Source organism: Bufo gargarizans, chromosome 1, assembly GCF_014858855.1.
Source record: "Bufo gargarizans isolate SCDJY-AF-19 chromosome 1, ASM1485885v1, whole genome shotgun sequence".
In the NCBI taxonomy this organism is placed as follows: Eukaryota; Metazoa; Chordata; class Amphibia; order Anura; family Bufonidae; genus Bufo; species Bufo gargarizans.
The window spans coordinates 118,590,522-118,613,948 of NC_058080.1; the positions used below are offsets into that span (position 1 = coordinate 118,590,522).

The 23,427-nt window shown below is 39.9% G+C and overlaps 1 protein-coding gene across 4 annotated transcripts in view; it reads left to right on the forward strand.

The window, feature by feature from the left end:
* Nucleotides 1-23,427, forward strand: part of TENM3 (teneurin transmembrane protein 3) — a 1,312,080-nt gene that overhangs the window by 1,160,674 nt on the left and 127,979 nt on the right. For all 4 annotated transcript variants that reach the window (XM_044297320.1, XM_044297329.1, XM_044297345.1 and 1 more), the window contains one exon: nt 17,762-17,908. In XM_044297320.1, the coding sequence (XP_044153255.1) occupies nt 17,762-17,908 (147 nt within the window). The remainder of the gene's footprint in view (nt 1-17,761; nt 17,909-23,427) is intronic.

The window sequence follows — 23,427 nt, forward strand, 5'->3', positions numbered from 1 at the left end:
ACCTTTGGTTCCTCATTCCCCTTGAGAAACATCTCCAAGGAAAATGTAGTATTTCACTCAAATAAGTGGCTACTCATGCAACGCATAGATAGACGAAGTCTGCCAGATAAAAAAAAAAAAACTATTTGTCAGTGGCTCTCCACCCATTCTCATAGAAAGTGGGCCCGAAAATGAGCATCCCTTGATGACTTGCAAAAAGCCCTAATATGCTTTGTATGACCCTCATTTCATATAGGCGTCAAGATGTTTGCATCTTTGTTGCCTTGACACCATTACCTACAATTTTGTATACATCACTCTTTTTATTTTAGATGGTAAGAAGGTCATCTACCCATTTTCGGTATGTCATAAACATAACTGTTGGTTTGAAATGGTGGCAACATGTAAGTGGTCACAAACACCTTTTACTGACAATCCAGATTTTGAGAAATCCACACCCATGTACCACGTTTCCCTAAATCATAGTAATGGCAAAGGTGTTAGGTACTGTAACCATTTAGTGAGTAATTCATTTTTTGATCAAAGACTCTACATAACTATACAGGACTCTAAGTTATCCAACTGATCGTAGATTGGCATCTTTTATAAAAAAAAATATATATATATATATATATATATATTCAAATGATCTCCCATCATTACAGCTAAAAAAAGCTAATGTTCATATCATTCTGATTGCAGACTACAATTAGACTTACCATTAGGACTGGTATTATAAATTTAAAAATGGATGCCAGCGTAGAGGTAAAAAATACTTGGAAATTGTTGGAAATGTATTAAAAAAAAGTTAAGTAGCCAACTAATGTGCTCCAACAGGTGAAATTACCCTGGCTAAATCTGTGTTAGTGATCCTGCTGGGATTAATATTAACCCTATAAATGGAATGTTATATCATTACAGCGGGATTTGTTCATGCATAGTGTCTATAAGAACGCGTAGATGGCGAGAGATATGTAGCAATGTAAATTGTTTTAGCATTCTAATCCATTATGACAGGATAATCAGTAATAAAATAGTGCAGTGAGTACCAATTAATGGACATCAAATCAATGGGCATGCTGTTCCTGCTGATTAAAACAGCAGCTGATTGGAATAAATGGTTTTAATATACTTATTCAGAGACTAGTCTCATTTTATCATATCTAGTGAATCTAGTGCATGAATAATCTAAGGATGATACCTAGGTGCCTCTTTAATGGGATGCTAATAGCAGCCATTACAGGAGGCCACGATCAGAACGTATAATAGGAGACTAGCGCTTTTGCAGACATATTATAAGCCTAGAATAACAATGTTATATGCCAAGTATAGGCCCCCAAGACATTGCTGTTATCTGTCTAATCGACTTAGCTATTTCTCTGGTCAACCATGACATTTACTTTATATTGGCTCCAGCTTTATTATAAGAAAACAAGTATATTGCATCTAACTAAAGGTAATCAAACAATACAAAAAGGATATTACCAAAAGTATACAAAAAATAAAAATATTTTCAAACAATGTATACATATCATAGGACCTGGGAGGTATAATAAAAATGTCCGCTGTGTGACCAGACTAACACATACACACTTTCCATTGTATGAGGAAAAGTAAGAATAATACAGTATAATACTGTTGTTGATTGTCTAATAATGCTGTAAAGTTATTGGCCAGGAACTGAAATCACTATCTCTTGTTTAGGCCTCATGCACACACCTGTATTTTGATTACATGTCTGATCCACATATTTTGAGGATCACGCATTGCTATGTGTAATGGACCCACTGTGCCCACTAACCATTTTGACTTTAGGCTAAATCTAAGGGGGTTGTCCTGGCCCTTCCCTGGTATTCACCCTTTAACCATTGTACATGGATCTTAACTTCACTGCAGGGAACCAACCAGGCTGCTATCTCCTAGAGTACTCCTAGTGTAGTTGGATGACGACCCACAAAGGTCAGAGACACCAGTGCAAAACAGAAAGGTACCAGGCAAAAGCTGTAGTAAGAATACAACCCAAGGTCTGGGCAGGATGAGTACATCCATATTCCAGATAAAAATTTCAAGGTCTTAGCAGACTGAGTAGATACATAATCCAGATAGAAATTACAAGTTCAGGGCAGGTGGCAAGGAGCAGAAACGGAAGACAAGCTCGGTACAGTACTCAGACAGGAGTCAGACAGGAGATCACACCTTTACTGATTAATCAGTGCTGTAAGGAAGTTCACTGAGCACTTGTCCCAATACAGACAGGGAGAGTGGGGTGATGCCAGTGCCTACCCCTGACAGCAGTTCAAGGAAGTAAATGTGGCATGCACAGAGCCAGTGCCCATATTTTGTCAATCCGTGGTTTGTGGACCGCAAAAAACATGCAGTCATGTGCATATAGCCTTATACTAAGGTTGGATTAGTTTGATTTTAGTAGTAGATACCACCATATCAAAGATAAATATGGGCCCCCTATTATAGTGCCAGGTTTTGTCACCATTGTAAGCAAATGCCCTCTGCTTGCTAACAATGCAGTTGCCCTGAAGATGAGAGCCTGCAATGGTTCTTGCTACCCCAAAAAACAGTACAAGACCAGCCAGAGCTGGTGCCCTTTAGTAAACTCATGATCTGTCTCTAAGATTAGAGATGGGCAAATTTCTTGGATTTCATTTCAGATCTGATTTGCTAAAATTGGTTTGATTCAGGACTGAATACATTCAACCTGAACTGAAAGTGCCCCAATTGTCCTGAAAAGTCATGGTCTCCTAGGACTTTATCCAATCTCTTTTAAACTCTATAAACGCCAAGACAGCATTAGTACTATTATTGAAGCGACAGTCACATTATGGCTCTCAGAAAAGAGGTGGTAACTAACATTGGGTGAGCATGCTCTGCTGAACACTAATTTTACTCGAGCATCGCGATGCTTGGCACATCGCGGTGTTCTGCCTCACACTGCGTTTGCTCGAACGCGATGCTCGAGTCTCCTCCGTGCACGTTTACTGGCTGCGTACTGGCACTCACTGTAATGCCGTAGCCTGTAATGCCGTAGAACGTTTGCACATCCTAAATATCAGTGACATTCATTCAGTGTTACTTTTTATTAGCCGCTAGTGACAGCGACATTACTTGCCTCCTGTATAATGTTTGTGCATACTAAATATCTGTGACATTCAGTGGACTTTTTTCATAGACGCTGTGGACAGCGACATTATCTGTGCTACATCTCCTGTTTAACGTTTGCGCATTCTGAAAATATCTGTGACATTCTGTGTACTTTATTTGTGCATACACTTACAAAACCTGCGCTACTGTACGTGTGACATACTTGCAAGCATATATCCCATTTAATATGCACAAGGCAAGCAGTAAGAGAAAGTGGGGAAAGTGGGCGTGCTGATTATGGTGCACGCAGAGTCTGTGGCCCTTGGCGCGGTGAAACTGTGCCTGCTGCCAGAGCACAAGAAACACACTCATCCACGATACCTAGCTTCATGTCCCAGTTTGCAGGGCGGCGCAGGACACCACTCTCAAAGTCAGACCAGTGCGACCAGGTGGTTGGTTGGATTGCAGCAGATAATGCTTCCAGTCGGTTAAACACCACCCTGTCTTCCACAAAGTCCAATCTCCGTAGCCAAGAGTCTGGTCAATAGAATCCTCACCCCGATACTCCTTCCTCCCACCATGGACAGTATTGGCAAACTAGTGATCCCACACTTGGATATTCCGAGGAGCTCTTTTTATCGCCATTCCTTGATTTGGGCCTCTCGACAAGCCTGCTTGAAAAGGGACATGAGGAGATATTGTGCCCTGATTCCCAAACTCTTGAGCATCCACAAGAAGATGACAGTGGGGAACGGCAATTAGCGTTTCACGATGTGGATGATGATTATGAGACACAGTTGCCAATAAATCAACAGCAATTAGTGTCTCAAGAGGTTAATGATGAGGATGAGACAAAGTTATCAATAATTGAGGTTCTTGTTAGGTCAAAAAGTCAGGAGGATGAGCAGAGTAGAGCAGAGTGAGGAAGTGGAAGAGGAGGTGGTGGACGATTAATTCACTTACCCAACCTGGTAAGGCGGAAAGCCGAGCGAGGACAGCTGTACAGAGGGGGAGGAATCCGCAGCACCGCAACAGGCTGGAGGAGGCAGTGGGGCGGCAAAAGGAAGAAGGCGGGCCACACCAAACATCTGTTCCCTGGTGCACCCCCTTGCGGCAATCTCTCTTGCCAAGGGGTAGGTGTTCCGCAGTCTGGCACTTTTTTGAGGAAAGTGTGGACGATAAAATAATTGTCATTTGCAACCTGTGCCATAGAAAAATGAGCAGGGGCGTGAACACTAGCAACCTCACCACCACCAGCATGATCCGCCACATGGCATAAAACACCCTAATAGGTGGGCCAAACGCCTGGGTCCCCTGTGTTACGTGCTGGCCAATCCCCTGTCCAAGACATAGGCCCGAATGCCTCCCGCTATGCACCTGGACCTTCGCAAGCACCAAAAGCTAGCACATCCACTTTTGTGTCCCAGTGCAGCGTAGAGCTGTCTATACCGCAGGCCTTGGAACAAAAGCGCAAATACCCAGCCACCCACCTACAGGCCATAGCACTATATGTGCACCTTTCCAAATTGCTGGCCCTGGAAATGTTGCCATTTAGGCTTGTAGACACTGAGGCTTTCCGCAGCCTGATGGAGGTGGCCATCCCACGTTACTCTGTTCCCGGCCACCAATATTTTTCACCATGTGCAGTCCCAGCCTTACACCAGCATTTGTCCCGTAACATCACCCGTGCCCTGACAAACGCAGTCATTGGGAAGGTCTACTTAACGACTGACACATGGACAAGTGCTTTTGTCCAGGGACGCTACATTTCCTTTACGGCACACTGGGTGAACGTTGTGGAGGCCGGGAGCGAGTCGTACCCTGGGATGGCACACGTGCTACCAATGCCAAGGATTGCGGGCCCTACTTCCATCAGGGTTTCTGCCACCACCTACGTTAGTGGCTGCAATCCCCCATTCTCCTCCTCCACTTCCACCTCTGAATTCTCATATTGCAGCACCAGTCAGCCATCAGTCTGTAGCTGGAAGCAGTGCAGCACTGCAGTGGGAAAGCGGCAACAGGCCGTGCTTAAACTTATCTGTTTAGGTGACAAACAGCACACCACCACAGAGCTGTGGCAGGGTATACGAGCTGTGGCCCTCGCAACTCAACCTAGAACCAGGCATGGTTGTGTCTGATAATAGCCGTAACTTGGTGGTGGCTTTGGAGCTCGGCAAGCTCACACACATACCAAGCTAAGTCAACTTGTTCAACCTAGTGGTTCAGCGAGCGGTTTCTGAAAACCTACCCCAATTTGCCTGAGCTACTGGTGAAGATGCGCCGCGTGTGTGCCCATTTCTGCAAGTCATTGACAGCTTCCGCCGGTCTGGCAACGCAGCAGCAGCGCTTGCAATTGCCATTTCACTGACTGTTGTGCAACGTGAACATGCGTGGAACTCAACGTTCCACATGTTGGCCAGGCTTTGTGAGCAGCAGAGGGCAGTAGTGGAATACCAGCTGCAACATGGTCGTCGCCTTTCCATTCAGCTTCCGCTCTTTGCAAGCGATGAGTGGGCATTGATGTCTGACATCTGTGAGGTTTTAAGCAACTTATGGGAATCAACATAGATGGTGAGCGGCGATAACACTATTATCAGAATAACCATCCCACTTCTGTGTCTACTCAAATGCTCGCTGCTCACAATTAAGGTGGACGCTTTGCATGTGGAATAGGTGGAAATGGGAAGACAGTACACAGCCAGACCACCCTCAGTTTGTCTTCCCAGCGCAAATTGGATGATGAGGAGAAGGAGGAGGAGCAGGAGACGGTTGGCTCAGCTACAGAGGGTAGTACCCATTGAAGTTTTATTCCTTCTGTTCAGCGTGGATGGGTAGAATAGGAGGAAGAGGATGATAAGATTGAGAGTCATCCTCCTGATGAGGACAACAAAGTCTTGTCTGTTGGGACTCTGTGTTAGGCTGCCTTTCCCGTGACCCTTGCGTTGTACGCATTTTGGCCAACACCGATTACTAGTTGTTCACCCTTCTCGACCCCCGCTACAAAGAGAACTTCTTATCTCTCATTCCTCTGGTGGAGAGGACGAGCAAAATGGTGCAATACCAAAAGGTCCTTGTGGAAAAATTGCTAAAAAAATTTCCAGCTGACAACGCTGGCTGCAGAGTGTGCAATTCCTTAGCCAACTGAAGGGGAGATACGAGGGGAATACACAGCAGTCCCAACAGAGGCAGGGCAACACTCTACAAGGCCTGGAACAGTTTTATGACATCCCGCCAGCATCCTCAACCCGCAGCTTAGTGTCACAAGGAGGGAAAAATTTTGGAAGATGGTGAAGGTGTACGTAGCAGACTGTGTCAGCGTCCTTAGTGATCCCTCTGTGCCTTACAACTATTGGGTGTCCAGCTGGATACGTGGCACAAACTGGCGCTCTACGCCATGGAGGTGCTGGCCTGCCCCACCGCCAGCGTTTTGTCAATGTGTGTATTTAGTGCTTCTGGGGGCATAATAACTGATAAGCGCATCCGCCTGTCAACTGAAAATTCTGACTGGTTGACTCTTATAAAAATGTCTGGATTGTCCCCGACTTCTCTTCTCCCCCCGAGGAAAGCGGCTGAACATAAAGGCACTCTAAATGTGGCTTTTATGGTGTATTGAATACACTGTATTCCCATACACCCCTTCCACCCCTAAAAAGGCTATGTGGTTCAATCTCCTTTTTCTCGTCCACCTCCTCCATCATATCAACATGCTTATTAGGCTGCCCTGGCTCCTAATGTTTTAGAGGGTCAGCTCAGCAGCAGGCCCTTGCCCATAATGTTTTTGAGGATAACCAATAGGTCCTCAACCGTAATATTTTTGAAGGTCACCAGCAGGCACTCACCCATAATGTTTTAGAGGGTCACCAGCAGGCCCTCACCCATAATGTTTTACAGGGTCACCAGCAGGCCTTCACTCATAATGTTTTAGATGGTCACCAGCAGGTTCTCACCACTAATATGTTAGATAGTCAGATCAGCAGCAGGCACTCACCCCTAATATTTTAGAGGGTCAGCTCAGCAGCAGACCCTCACCCCAAATGTCTTAGATGGTCACATCAACAGCAGGCCCTCGCCCCTAATGTTTTAGATGGTCAGATCAGCAGGCCCTTGCTCCAAAAGTTTTTGAGGGTCATCAGCAGGCCATCAATCATAATTTTTCAAGGGTGTGTAGGATGCTCTCCTTTATGTGTAATAAAGGGTGTATTGTAGTGCTGGTTCCTTGTAGTTTTTGGCAGTTCTTTCGCTTAGTGCATAGGCTTTATCAGTGTAGGAGTCCCACTACCTGAATAATTGTACCACAATGTGAATGAGGCCCTCCTTTATGTGATATACATGTTATATCGTAGTACCTCTTCCTTCTAATTTTTGGCAGCACTTGCACTTTATATACAAGTAAATATTCAGGAAAGAATATTTCCTAACAATTTTTCCTCTAAAATCGATTTTATCTTTGTGTGTATTATTGTCAGTCTGTAAAAGTGGCGTACTACTCGGACAACATCATTCCCAGCAGCGACCTGGCAGCCCAAGAGACATCCAGACATCCTCCCTATTCTGTTCCTGAACTATTTCAGTGGTGTTTCCATCAATGTCTGACATTTTCCTGTGAACCAGACACCCTCCCCTCTTTAGAGCAGGGGGTGCCTGATTTAATGCTCTGGTTCTCCCATTGACTTCCATTGTGCTCGGGGTGTTCTATTCGAGCACGTGAGCACTTTGGTGCTCGACCAACATTAGTGGTAACAAACAGTCTGTTTGTAACATATTACTGATCTCAAAATGTCTGTCCTCTGACCTGTAAAATGGTGGAAGTCATTTTGATTGATTCATTAGAAATTAGAAATTGTTAGCAAAATTCATTTTGAATTTAATTTGCTTAGAATCAGTTTTCTCTTCTCTACCGATGATATGTGTGCTTTTTGTAGCATAGCACTCCACAATATACAGCACCCCACAGTATACAGCACCTCATGGTATACAGCACCTCACAGTATACAGTATACAGCACACCAAACTATACAGAATACAGCACCTTACAGAATACAGTATACAGCACACCACAGTATACAGTAGAGCAGTATAGCACCCCACAGTATACAGCACCTCAACATATACAGCCCCCCACAGTATACAGTACCCCACAGTATACAGTACCCCACATTATACAACACCCCACAGTATACAGTAGAGCAGTATAGCACACCACACTATACAGCACCCCACAGTATACAGCACCCCATAGTATACAGTAGAGCAGTAGAGCACACCCCACTATACAGCATCCCACAGTATACAGCACTCCACAGTATACAGTAGAGCATTATAGCACCGCACAGTATACAGCACCCCACAGTTTAAAGCACCCCATAGTATACAGTAGAGCAGTATAGCACCCCACAGTATACAGTACTCCACAGTATACAGTAGCTTACAGTATATTATCATAACAGCCCCTGTCACCTTTTCCTGATGTAATCTTTACAAAAAAAAAACTCCATAGTTAAGGCAAACTTCTCCTGCAGCAACACTCCTGGTAAAAAGGATCTTTGATTACCTCATAGCCATGTGACCAGTAATATTGCTAGATTATTGGTCTCATGGTGATGATGTCATCTAAGGTCCTTTGTCCTAACAGAATCACAGCTCTCACAGTTTGCTGCCTGGAGTCCCGGCAGGCATGGCATGGTAGCACCCCCCTGTGTAGATGACAGCCTGACACCAAGGGCAGTGGCCAGCTGGGCTCAAGAGGAAGCTGCCTTGGGCCCCCCAGGAGCAACTGGGCCCAGGGCAGCTGCCCCTTTTGCTCCTTGTTAAAGACGGCCCTGTCTGTGTGAAACTTCCCCAAGATTTGTTGTTCTTCACCTTCACATAAAACTGAGATTTTCTTGTGCTCTACCAACCCAAATTTAACACCAAAGGTGGCGTCAAAGGCTGCTTTGCATAATGGCCTGTGTCTGCGTAAAAGAATTGCTAGGTTGTGCAAGCGTGTGGGAGAATTATTCCTCCTTAAAATGCCATTTTCCTGTGATCAGGCTTGATACTCCAAGCTTGGAAATTGGAATGCCTGTTTTGCTATAGGCTGACTTGCATCAGAGAGCTTTTAAGCCTCTCTACGGTTCCTATTCTATAATTTTCAGTGGTAAGAATCTTATCTTGAAATATCTAGTAAAAATCAGATTGCATTTTTCCAGCTGTGATTATACCTGTTATTACATAGGACAAAAGCAGCAATCAGTGCAATAGAGATTGACAAAAAATATACCTCTACCCAAAGGTCTTTGCTAGGATTAAGGAGCTCATTTATATGAATGTGGTGTTCTGCATATGGGAAAAGAGGTATTTACATGGTCATTTTATATTATTAGACATTTTAGGGGCTCTTTGGTCTCCCAAAATATCTACTTGATTAGTTTCAATATTTAACCCCCATAAACCATTAACTTATTTTAACCAGGCTGACACATTTGATGGCCGGATGTGTTTCACATTGCATAAGACATTCCAAAATATTAAAGGAGTTTTACAGAAGTAGAATATTGATGACGTATCCTGAGGATAGGTTATCACTATCTGATTGATGGGAGTCCGACTCTTGACACCCCCGCTAATAAGCTATTTGAAGAGGCGACGGCGCTTGAGTGAGTGTACCAAGCACAGTGCCATACATTGGATGGTGGTTGTGCTTGGTATTGCAGCCCAGGCCCATACCCTTGAATGGGACTGAGCTGTGCCTTAGGCCATGTGATCGATAAATGTGACATTGCTGGCTGAGGAAGAGGCTGCAGCGCTTACCATAGCACTGTGACCTCTCCAAACAACTGAATTTGAGGCACTGATCAGATATGGATAACCTATCGATAGGGCATCAATATTCTATTCCAGGAAAACCCCTTTAAAATCTATTTGCAATACATTTATTTTTCCTAATAGAAAAAAAATAAGTGCCCCTTGGCACAGGCTGAGGTTACACTAATTTATAATGTCCCTTGTATCAATGGTTTTAATTGCACTACACTTTTTACAGTATCCACTTTTATTTTTTAAAGAGGATGTATTTTAGGAAGTAATGGCATATTTTGACTACACATGAACTATGTGGGTAATTTATTAAGGTAAAATACGCCTATATTTTAGGTGCAGGCATATTTCAGCTAGTTGCAACACAATCTACGACTTTTCCCCGCTCATGGCAGGTCTAAATAAGCGGACGTGGCGCAAGCAGGAAAGTGGACGGGCAGCCAGGCCCGTCTCATTTACCATTTTCTTCGCCTATTTCAGAGGGCTTGTTCACACGACTGTATGGCTTTTTCAGTGTTTTGCGGGCCGTTTTTTTACATATCTGTTTTTTCAGCTAGGAAGCTCTTACATTTAGAACTGGCGGAGGATATGCCCAAGTTATGTAGAGACCTGCGCCTCTTCATAACTTCGGCAGAACCACCTCCAGCTTAGGAGTTTATTAAGACTGGCCTCTAAAATGCCGGTCTTAATAAATGTGCCCCCATGAGTTGTACAGAGCCATAATATGACTCCAAGTATAATCATGTGTTTAAAAGTATGCAGAATCCATGAGAACAAATGGCATATTTTATTGAATAACGTACGGTATAACAATAGTACTGTTCTTGAAACGAGTCATGTGGAGGCACCATATGATAGCATACAGAGTCGCCCAGTAATACAGAACTGTAGAGGTTGTGTGCTATCCTATTAATAAAGGAGGGTCCATCCAATATTAAATATTAACATAAAACCAACAAAGAGAGGATGCATGTTGTCAGGCTACTTACTATAGCAATCCAATAGTTATATACAGTGTGTCCACATACTGTACAGTACATTCAGTAGATCATTTCAACTGTTAAAATTTAAGCCAAATGCCAATACTTTGTCAGGTCCGAAACTATAGCAATCCATTTTTTACATGTATATGCACCATAAATTCTATATATCATCATCATTGACTATTATTATATTTAAGCCAAATGCCAGAAAACTAAACTTGCGGTTCAGTAAGTGGGGCTAACAGTAGAAGGAAATAAAGGTTGATACATGGATTATCAGGTTTGTTCACTTTGTTGAGCGAGTTATTCATCATTGACCGGCCTGGAATTCTTGAGCAATAATTCTGACCTAACCCGACTATTCTTTCCTTAGCCTCAGATGATCTGTGTTTCTGCATGCCTTTGCTAACAGTTAATGTCCTGAAATGTCTGTCTTGTTCTTCTCCCCTTCTCAACTTCACAAGCTCACTATTTGGATAAAATAGTTAAAGGTACTGTATTCTTTCTGCTTGTTTAACCTTAATAAATTGGAGTATATATCCAGAAATATTTACCCCAATTTCTATATGTCATATACTCAGCTAATTATCATTACCCCCCCACCCTCCCTTCCTCAACTGACCAATGCTGTTTGTATGTGTGCATTATTACATGTATGTATAGCATTTGCTAATTATTATTTTTATTGTTTTATATCTAGTTTTGGTTTTTCTTTGTGTTCTGTTTTGGTACTGTAATCATTCTGCTGGCACTGGAAGGGATACAAACTACTACAGATTTATTTTATTTTAACTCTTTTGCCCCATGACTTCTCTTGCTGAGTATTCCTCAGATAGTTTATAGCTGGTGAATACTGGCTTTTATTTTCTTCTTAGTGAACCAGTATAACGTGTGTAAATGTGAATTAGTCACTGTATTTACTCCAGAGTTATTAGTTCAAATATTTTTTCTTTTCTAGGGAAAAATGACATGTTACATTTTATTACAATTTCAACATTAAATATATGCCCCTTAAAAAAAATTTATTTTTATATATATATATATATATATATATATATAAACTTTATATTTATACTTTATTATAAGGTAATTTGCTTGGTCTTTTATTTTCAATTTATATTGCTATACCGCTTTCTTATTGAACTTTGTTTCTACCCTATTTAAGGTGTTGCGATCATTTACCAAAAATAGCCAATATCCTTTCATTTCCACTTCATTTACGTGTCATCCAGTGCCTCACTGTGTAATTTCCTTACTAGTGGATAATTATGTCCTCTTTAATATTTTATTCAATTACATGTAATTAAGTCCCTCTAGCTTCGAATATCGCTAGAGCTGCTCCTCAGTTTTTCCACCATATATATCTAACATGCCGATAGAATATCATTAGCCAAATCCGTGCTGATAAAGTCCTCTTTTTGTCATTTATTTGGTCACTATTACTTTTGCTTCAGCTGTGTTTTAAGGCATGACTGACTGGAGTTTTTAATAAAACGGTTTAAGGGTTAATGGCAGACATTTGAAAGGATATAGGTTTACAGTTACACTTGTCTGAGGCATATATTCGGGGGAAAGTTTCACATGATTAAAACTGTTGCAGAGAAGGAGCCATTGTTGCCCATGTCAGTCAGTCTTCAGTTCCTTTTTCCACAAAAAGTCACTTTTTACATTAAGGTCTAATATAAGACTGATACCATATGCTTATTTTGTAAAAAATACAGAACAATGTGAGAAAGAGACTTTTCTTCCAGTACATTTTTATAAAAATGTAGATCTTTAGATCCTATTTAGAATTTTTATTTTCATGCTTTTGCTGTTTCTTTCCGTTACTGTATATCAAAAGAAATATTTTTCACTAACAATGGTATGTGAAAGCACAAATTTTAACATCGATATAAAACACTTTACACAAAAGTAAAACAGTTGATCTGCAAACAATGAATGGACATGTTTTTCTGCCAAAAACCCAGTAGTGAATGTGATGGATAAGGATTCTAAGCATAATCATTAAAAACAAGATTTCAAACCAAGACAGGTTATAACAAATGTAGCTATAAAGTATTCTGAAAATTATTTACAGATTGGTTTAAAAACACAAAATATATATTATTTTACAATCATGTATTTGCTAATTATGTAAAATGAAGGTGCTCGCCCACTTCATTTGACACAAGTTCTGGCCATTGGTAATAATTACTATGAAATTTAAAAAAATGTAAGCAATGCTACCAAAGTCACTTTGGCAAATTGTAATGCAGTTTAAAGGCAGCCATCTTTAACTATGAAGAGCAAAAAGTAAAAATGAGAAACTTCCCATCTGTTCAAAAATATCCTAAAAATATCAACAATAAAAGCTGAAAATGTATCCTATCTATGACATAGGTAAGCAGACAGATTTATCTACTATCTCCACTTCTATGTAGTCTATAATTCTAATTAAAGCTGATGCAGTTTTATCACTTGGGAGTCTGTAAATAGCATTTGACGTATTTATTAAAGATGGCCGCCATGAGAGAAGATTTTGGACATGTTGCTCTGCCCTCTGCATCGCTCGTTCCCTATTATAAATGTGGCCCTTGTGTGCATGCTACCCAGAGGTTGCCATTGTGTCTTTAGTTGCTGTATATTTTATTACAATCCAATAACTAGATTGTTTCTGGGATAAAACGTCTTTGCCAAAAACTGTGTTGCATGGGTGAGCACTTTCACATTGTAATGTATTTCTAATACAACTTTGAAAAATATCATCACAATAATTTCCCCATTAATGTCACATTGACCTACAACAAATGTTACGTCCCCCACTGAACAGGTTAACTAAGACAGCAGCCCTCTCGTCTCTGAAAGTCCTAATTATAAGGAGGAAACGGAGCCCATTAGAACATTTTGTATCAAGTTATGCAGGGATAAAAGTCAATTAGGAGCCACATTTTAAGGAAGAAATAAAAAAGCAACGGGCAGATTCCACTTTACAAAGTACCTTGCCTTAAAAACTGCTGGCTAAGCAAAATCTGCCCTCCAATTTGCAAAGATAACGCAGCTAATAATTAGACTGGAGTCAGGGAGACATAATATCCTTGTTAATAACTGGATGGCCCGGTTTCATATTGTTAGTAAAATGTAATCAAGTAAAGGTCTCAGATCTTAACTGTTTAAAGCAACCATCTATAGATACATATAGTAAAGATGGAGAGCTAGATAGATATGAGATATTTTGAAACATAATATATGCAGAGATAGATAAAGAGATAGAGAGAGAGATAGAGAGAGAGATAGATAGATAGATAGATAGATAGAAAGCAAAAATCTGGCAGCACTACATTCAACTTGAACAGCTTGAGGAAGGCTCTAGTGTTGAGCCGAAATGTTGCGTAACTACATGGGTGAATAAAAGCATTTTCTTCATTTTTCACTGGTTTTGGAGTGCTGCCTCTTTGCTACTTTAGATCGATAGATAGATATGAGATAGATAGATAGATGTAAGATAGATAGATAGATAGATAGATAATATATGATAGATAGATAGATAGATAGATATGAGATAGATAGATAGATAGATAGATAGATAGATAGATAGATGCTAATAGATAGATTTATACATGAAAAAATGCAAGGAGGCAGTACTCTTCAATAATGGAAAAAAAACAGAAGTTTATGTGGACACAACATTTCCACTCAACCATAGAGCCTTCCGCTATCGTATTAAATTTATAGATAGATACAGTAGATGATAGATAGAAAGATATGAGATAGATAGATAGATAGATATGATAGATAGATAGATAGATAATAATAGATATATAGATAGATGGGTCGATAGATAGATAGTAATAGATATGAGATAGATAGATAATAGATATGAGATAGATAGATAATAATAATAGATATGAGATAGATAGATAGATAGATAGATAGATACTGGAAATAGATTTATTGATAGATACAGTAGAAGATAGATAGATAATAGATATGAGATAGATGATATATATATGAGATAGAAAGATATATAATAGATATGAGATAGATAGATAGATATGAGATAGATAATAATAGATATGAGATAGATAGATAGATAGATAGATAGATAATATATGAGATAGATATACCGGAAATAGATTTATATATAGATACAGGACAGTTAGAGAGTTCCATTGATTTCTAAACAATGTACATATTTCCGTCATCTTTCCACAGACATATCGCATGGCGTTTGAGTCTTGTATTATTAGATCCAGATTACAGCTTTACTTCTGCTTCCTCTGTATATCCTGCCATATACATCATTAGTCTAAACTGATAGACGTTATTTCTTCTTACTATAGTTAATCAATTTCTCTTAAAGGAGTTGTCTGAGACCCATAAAAAAGATAATGCCAGGACTGTTTGTAAATGAAAGGCAGTGATTTGAAAGTCGCACCTTTTCAGTGCCACCAGACCGTCACTGCCTCTTCCAGTCCTCACCAAATGGGAAGGGATGACGTTCTGTGTATACTGCCATCACTGTTGGCAGCCAGTGAGTGCTTTTTTTTTGTTGCCGTTTCCAGACACTATCTCATTTTTGATGAGTCCAGGACAACCCTTTCAATACAATATCCATTATGGTATATTTTAGTAAACACAATATAATCAATAGTCTTTTTTTTCTTCATTTTTATTTATCACTTTCTGTTTAAACGCCTTCATTTTGTCATTTGTCTTGGCATTAGCTGTGCATACTGTTGTTATCTCCATGATAAAATTAGCCCAATGTCTTTTATGCCTTACTCATTCTCAGACTCCATGTCATATGCAGATATGCCCACATTCAAAAATGTTATTAAAATTGCGGTCAATTCACACGTCCGCATTGATCCGCAAAACACAGACACCGGCAATGTGCCTTCCACATTTTGCGGACCACACATCGCCGGCACTCTCATAGAAAATGCCTTTTTTCGTCCGCAATTGCTGACAAGAAAAGGACATGTTCTATTTTTTGTCGGAACGGAAGTGCGGGTCCGGAAGTGCGGATCCTCAAATGCGGATGCGGACAGCACATTCCAGCCCCATTGAAAATGAATGTTGCGGAACGGATGCGGACCCATTTTGCGGATGTGTGAATGAACCCTAATCTAAACAATTCTTTGACCTAATTAATTTCCTTCACTCTTAACTTTCCCTTAGTGCTTACTAATTGCCCCTTATTTTCAAGTTATTGTCCATATACCTGAGGACAATGTGTCTTTAGCTCAGTGTCTCCAGATAGTTTGTATTCATGAAGGCTTGGCAATTGGTGTTCTGCTCGGTGCCAATGGTCACACATGCTCAGTAGCTCAATCAGACCACCTGATCCTCTTACACTCAGCATCAGAGTCATTTCTGCTATTGTATAGGCCAGCTAGTAAGAATCATCAGCTTCTCCTCACTGCCCATGGGAACATTAGGTGGACATTCTGAAAGAGAATCAAAAGAACACCAGGGGGCGCCATCATGAGTTTGTACCAGCAATATCTATATATAGAAGCACAATAGAAAAATCATATTTAGCAAGATCTCATGGAGCATTTTTTCCTTTTTTATCTGCAGACTAAACTTTCTTAACAAAAAAATTATAACTTTCTAACTATAAAATAATTACATTTAGAATTTTTGCAGACTTAAACTTTACTTAAATAGCCATAACTGTATATTGGCCTTAGCCAGCCTCTATAAGGGTAGGATAAGTGGTTGAGACATTTTAATGCTCATCCATCCATCCATATACCCAATGTAAACATATTAACAGCTAATATAATGAAAGAACACAGTCAAAAAAAAAGTTTCCATATTGAAGTTTAGCTTCCACTATGAAATAAAAACAGTAATTAAATTCTTCCTTCTTTCATACATTAATCCAAGCAATTCTCTTTAGTGTAAAGAGCATTGAACATTGCTTATTTTTTCTTTCGTTTATTATGTTGATTTTTTTTTTTTATATGTATTGTCAGATTTGAAGACATTTGAAACCTTTTTAATACTCAGATCTATTAAATTATTGTAATTTGTTTCATAAATTTTCCCTTCTTGCTCATAAAAGCAGACAAGATAGGATATAAAGGTAACACTGCGAAGGCCTTAGGGAGACTGTCACAAAGAAAACCTCACTTTCTGCTCTATGTCTTGAAGCACGTCACTACCGTGTTTTTGTTGAGTCTTATCAATGTCTTTTCTCGTGGTCCTTCTGGTATTTCATTTTGTCCGTCTTAAGTAAAAAGATCTGCACAGCTGGAAATTCTGTCCAATTTTGTCCCCTCTGTTTGCAGCCTGATTCCCCCCCGATGTCTGTTAGACTAGTTGCTAAGCTGCTTCACTTTATTTCTGGGCTTTTGCTTCTTATGTGAACAAGGAATGTATTCTCGGCACAGAGTACCAGCACCAATTGTTTTGGCGGGTACTCTGTGCAGTTATGGAAAGCACTGTAAATTCACATGAAGGCACTTCTGCCCTGAGACCAGATAATCCTGAGGCCGATGGCCTTCAAGCTCAACGACTAAAGTAAATTCTTCCTAATATATTGAGAACTTGTTTCCAGAATTGGTCTTTTTGTGGACAATTTGTTGGTCTGGTTCATGTATGATAATGGTTGTATACTAATCCGGAAACCAAAACTAGTCTTCTGAAAAAAAACATCTGAAAGACACCATGTTATCTGGTCAACAGTGGCATATGATGTTAGGCCAAATAGACCTCTGGTGACTTCCTCACTGTGCCATACTTCTAAATTAGAAGACTGCTATGATTTGTGTTAGGTTCTTCTCTCTTCATGTGCTGTTACAGTGTTTATGCTGTTGATGAAGGCCTGTAAGTGTCTTATGTTTTGTTCAACAAAGCCAGAGCCACATGGAATTCCCAAATCACTTGATATTCTCCTTGTGTCTGTGTCATTGCAGAAGGTTGCCCGGGACTCTGTAACAGCAATGGAAGATGCACTTTAGACCAAAATGGATGGCACTGTATGTGCCAGCCAGGTTGGAGAGGAGCAGGATGTGATGTAGCCATGGAAACGTTGTGTACTGACAGTAAGGACAATGAAGGAGGTAAGATGAAATATCTATTCTATTTTTTACATGTATTTACTTTTGATGGGTATCTGACATTTTGTCAGCACACCTCATTGTTATATGAAATGGATTCTTACAAAGCTGAAACTTGCTATTTTTTCAGCTACATTCAAATCTCGCTAGATGCTATGATGTGGGCCTTTCATCACCTTTTTCCTTCCTTTTGCAGCTTAACCCCTTAGTGACCAGCCTGTTTTGGGCCTTACTGACCAAGCGTTTTTATTCTTTTTTTCATTGTCGCGTTCCAAGAGCTATATTTTTTTTATTTTTCTGTCTATATAGCTTTATGAGGGCTTGTTTTTTGCAGGACAAGTTGTAGTTTTGGGGTACACATAACTTTCTAATTAACTTTTAGTAGCTCTTTCTGGGAGGGAGATAGAAAAAAACAGCAATACTGCCACTGCTTTTTTACGTTCAAAATTTTATGGCGCTCATTTTCGGTATAAATAACATATTATCTTTATTATGTTGGTCAGTACGATTACAATGATACCAAATACATATTTTATTTTTACATTTTACTACATTTTTGCAATAAAGCCCCCTTTTTTTAAAAGAAAAAATGTTTTTGCATTGCAGCTTCCCAAGACCCATAACTTTTTCTTTTTCTTTCTATGGAGTTGTGTGAGGGCTTGAATTTTGCGTGATGACTTGTATTTTTCATTGGTATCATTTTGGAGTAAATGGCACTTTTTGATTGCTTGCTATTAAGTTTTTTCAGTGGCAACTAAGAATAATTTCTCAGTTCTGTATTTTTATTTTTTATTTTTTTACGGCATTCAATGTAGGGGATAATTTACATGATATTTATGTAGTCCGGGTCGTTATGGATGCGGAAATACTAAACATATGGGGATGATTTTTTTTGCAATTTTTTTGAAAAGCGTATTTTCAACAGAAAAATAAGCGTAATATTTTTATGGGATTTTTTTAATTGAAAAAATTAGTTTTTATTTAACTTTTTTTTACCACTTAATAGTCCCACAAGGGTACTATAACAGCATTTGCGGGATGCCGTTGGAGTCTGCTCCCTCTGTCAGCACTTTACATGCAGCGGGCGCCATTGCCCACGGCATGTAAAGTGTTAAACAGCCCAAATAGGCACTGCTGCTGGTCTGGTCTGTTAGAGCACAGGGGACCCGTGCAGCGCTTAGACTGTGCCGCCATAAAAAGGCGGCAGCTCAGCCTAAGGCCTTTTAGTGTCTGCCGTAAAAACACATATGGGTTGCTGCTAAGGGGTTAATACTGATGCTTATAGATACATTTTGAACAAATGCTTCTAAGCGCCATTTTTTCCAAAGTGATGTGTTCTTATTTTAATTTTTTTGTATTTGACCTGCTATATGGAGAATGTGAGAATGATTAGAATTGTATTGAAGTGAATTTTTTTGGACTTTATTATTGCTCGATGTTGTATTCAGAACACCAGCTGGTCCGAGGTGGCAAGAACGGATGTATTAAAGGGAACCTGTCACCGGGATTTTGGGTATAGAGCTGAGGACATGGGTTGCTAGATGGCCGCTAGCACATCTGCAATACCCAGTCCCCATAGCTCTGTGTGCTTTTATTGTGTAAAAAAAATTATCTGATACATATGCAAATTAACCTGAGATGAGTCCTGTCCCTGACTCATCTCATGTACAGGACTCTTCTCAGGTTAATTTACATATGTATCAAATCGTTTTTTTTTACACAATAAAAGCACACAGAGCTACGGGGACTGGGCTCTTTACACTAAATCCCAGTGACAGGTTCCCTTTAAGGAGGATGTTTATACTTTAATGCAAAGTACAGAAGATCAGTTTGAAATCTAGCTGCATGGTGCTGAACTGATCTCAAATTGAAAAGAAAAATGGATACAAGAACTGCTAATTTACCTTACAATATGTCCTGGTGGGAGGATGCAAAGCTTGAAAAGTTGCTTGGCAACTATATTTCACAAAAGGACTGTTACTCTTCCTAATATCTAAGTCACATCTTATGAAATCACAGTCAACTTTCTGTCTAATCTATCTATCTATCTATCTATCTATCTATCTATCTATCGTAGTCAACTTTCTATCTAATATATATATATATATATATATCTACAGCTATCTGTCAATCTACATCTGTCCATCAATCTTCTAATCTATCTATGTTCAGCATATCTATCCTTCCTTCTAGGACAGAGCAAGGGAGAACATGAAAAATGCTCATATCTGGGGGGCCAGAGGGTTGAAAATGGGGATATGTCCGGGTTTAGCTCTGAACCAGGACAAACCTTTTAAATATATTTTAAGTATAGGAAAAACATCCCAAAAACATTTTTTGTCTCAAATGTAACAATTGTTAAATGACTGTTTTTCTATCTATCTATCTATCTATCTATCTATCTCTATTCATCCATATATCTTGCTTTCTTTATCTTTGACCTATCTATTCCATGCACCAGTACATATTCAAAGCACAAAAGGCTGACTAACAAAATTGCATCCAAAGTGATAGCTCATAATAATGGAGCTCTGTCCTCCGAGGTCACTGTCTGAGTTGCGTGCCTTCCCCTTCACTGTAAATTACATTCTTAATTAAAACCGTCCATAATATCTTCCCCGTGAACTCACACATATACATTTAGTAAAGTTATGTATTATTTAGAAAGAATACGGTTCTTATCATCTTTTTATAAACATACTTCATAAAAGTGGAGCGCTCTTATTACAACCCTCCCAGAAGCATTCCAATATTTTGCGCCTTCACCAGCCACATTTGTAGCTTATACCGTAGGCTTTGGCATTTATGCCACTCAAAGGCATTTCGAACAGGAATATTGCATCTTATTTAAGTAGCCCTGGAGTGCTGTTAGTGATTACAGCTCTGGCTATTTGAAGCTGCAGCTGATTGGATTGTGTTCGACATATAAGCATTCCTTTGTATGGAAAGGGATTTATTTATTTCAATTCCAATCTCCTAAGAGCAATTTGCTCCTGCAAAGTATTTCCATGATACATATTGCAGCCATTCCCAAAACTCCAGGGGGCAGCAAAACTTCCCAGAGATTCACCCAGTGACCTGCCATAAGTCTGCAGCTGTGTCTCGACACAATTACTGAAACAAGCGGCTTGTGCTATCGGTACACATTAAGCACCACTCAGCAATCATGAGGGCAAATCTGCTGAGACATTCAAAGGAGAATCGAGCATTGCAAATGTGCATCGCTATATGTATTTTTCTTTTTTATAATGTCTTTGCGATATACATACCTGTGAAGTTTAGGGCAAAGTTTAGATTATTCTATAAATCTCTGATTATATTACTGCCAGTAGCTTCCGCTGGGAAATAAACTTATCATTAAGATATTCAACCATCAAAACCATAGAAATCAAGGCATCAGACAAATACTTCCTGCTCTGCTACCTTTATTTAATGAACTAATGGATCCTGAAAGGAGATGAGCCATAAGTAACATACACAATGATGAGCATGTGCAACTGGGTTTAAAGAGGACCTGTCACCTCTCCTGACATGTCTGTTTTAGTCAATTATTACTCCATGTAATAATTCTGGAGCATCTTTTCATATAACTCTTATGTGGTGGCTCTTTTACCACTACTAGAAGTTTATAACTAAATTTCCAACTGGGTGTTATCATTTGGTGTGTGTCCCTGCAGAGTATGCTACTGGTAGGACTGATTGGACAGTATCAGATTGTGCAACATACTGCCAAATGGTAACACCCAGTAGGCAATTAATTCACAAACTTATAGTAGGAATAGCATAGGAATGGCACGAGGAAGAGGAAATTTTTATAAGATTATGCATTATAATAAAATAAAAAAATAATACCCATTCAATCCCCTATCAGGATTTATTTATGTTCTGTGTTTATATGTGGCCACACATTGGTTGATACACATTTCACTGAATTTCTATCATTAAAAACTGGGCATCCTTAAAGAGAATGTGTCTTTAGAAAATGACTTATTATGTTAAACATATATTTTAGATTTTTTTTATTGTTATTTTTATTTTTTCATGTCACAATCTATATTTAATAAACTGTATATAATCCTGCAATTTCTGCACTGGCCTAATAGGTCCTAATTTCCTGTTCTGTAGCTTTTCGGTAGCTATCTTGTTATCATCACAGGCAAAATTACAGTGACAAGTAACACTTCTATATAGATAACAGAGGATCCACCATTCACAATAGGTAATATTATTGTCACTGGTAAGGAAGGTAGAGAGGAAGTGCACTCCATAAACTGCCACCCTCAACCCTGTCCCTGCCTACTTGCACCCCCCCCCAGGTGACGGGGCGCAACTGGGCGATGGTCCCTGACCTATGTAAGTGTAGAGCAGAGCGAACAGAGAAGGAGAGGAACAGACAGCCAAGGCAGACGGCGGTACACAAGACTAAGGCAAACGGATAGACAGGGAGGTAGATAAAAGAACAGTACCCAGTGATGGGAAAGGTAATGGCGGGTCAAGTAGCTGAGGTTGGTCCGGGAGGTCACGTCAATACAAGGGATGAGGCAGGAGACGAAAACCGAGAACGAGCCGAGGTCAAATCTGAGAGATAGCGTAGGTACCAAGGGAGCGGGCAAAGTGAGGTCAGGAAACAAACAAGGTCAATACCAGAGGTCAAGTAGGGAGCCATAATAGTAGTACACACAGCCCTGGAGACAAAAATCACAGGCAACCTGTATCCAGCAGGCCGCCTGTATTTATAGTGGGGAGTGAGGGTCATGTGACGGTCACGTCACATGACCGACAGACAGACGAGTCGAGCACCGAGTGGTCAGCTCGGCAGTCAAGGCAGACCTAGGAGCAGGGAGCCTCTCAGCTAGCAATGCCGCCCTGGGAACGAGGCCAAACACAGATCCTCGCTTCCGAAGCTAAGCAGCAGGTCTGCGGCTGATGGAAGACCGAGTGTGCCTTTGGCACCCCGTTACAATCATAGTTTATCTACTCCCTCCTGACCTCTGCACAGGTCTCAGAGCGTGCCTAGAAGACTCACCCGTAAAAGTAATTTGGGTCAGCTCCTGTCCATTGTGTCCATGGCCCATATAGCTGCACTCAAAATACAGGAAGTGTAACTGTCATTGCTTTTTTTATTTTTGTACTGTGTAGGTGCAGTCATACTGAACATTTTTGTAGTATACTTTAATTACTAAAATTGTACATTTCTATTAGAAAACATCTCTAAAGTGGCCCATTTTGAGCCTTAGCTACGCTCCTCTGTTTTCTGCTTACATAACTGTGGAGACTTGCTAACTAACTAACTAACTAACTAACTAACTAACTAACTGTATTATATAAACAGAAGACAGAGGAGCACTGTAAGGGCTCAAAATGGGCCACTTTAGAGATGTTTTCTAATATAAATGTACAATTTCAATAATTAAAGTATATTACAAAAATGGTCAGTATCACTGCCCCTATACATTACACAAATAATAAAAATAATGACATTTGCACTTTAATATTATAGGCCTAGTGGCCAGTGTGAAAAC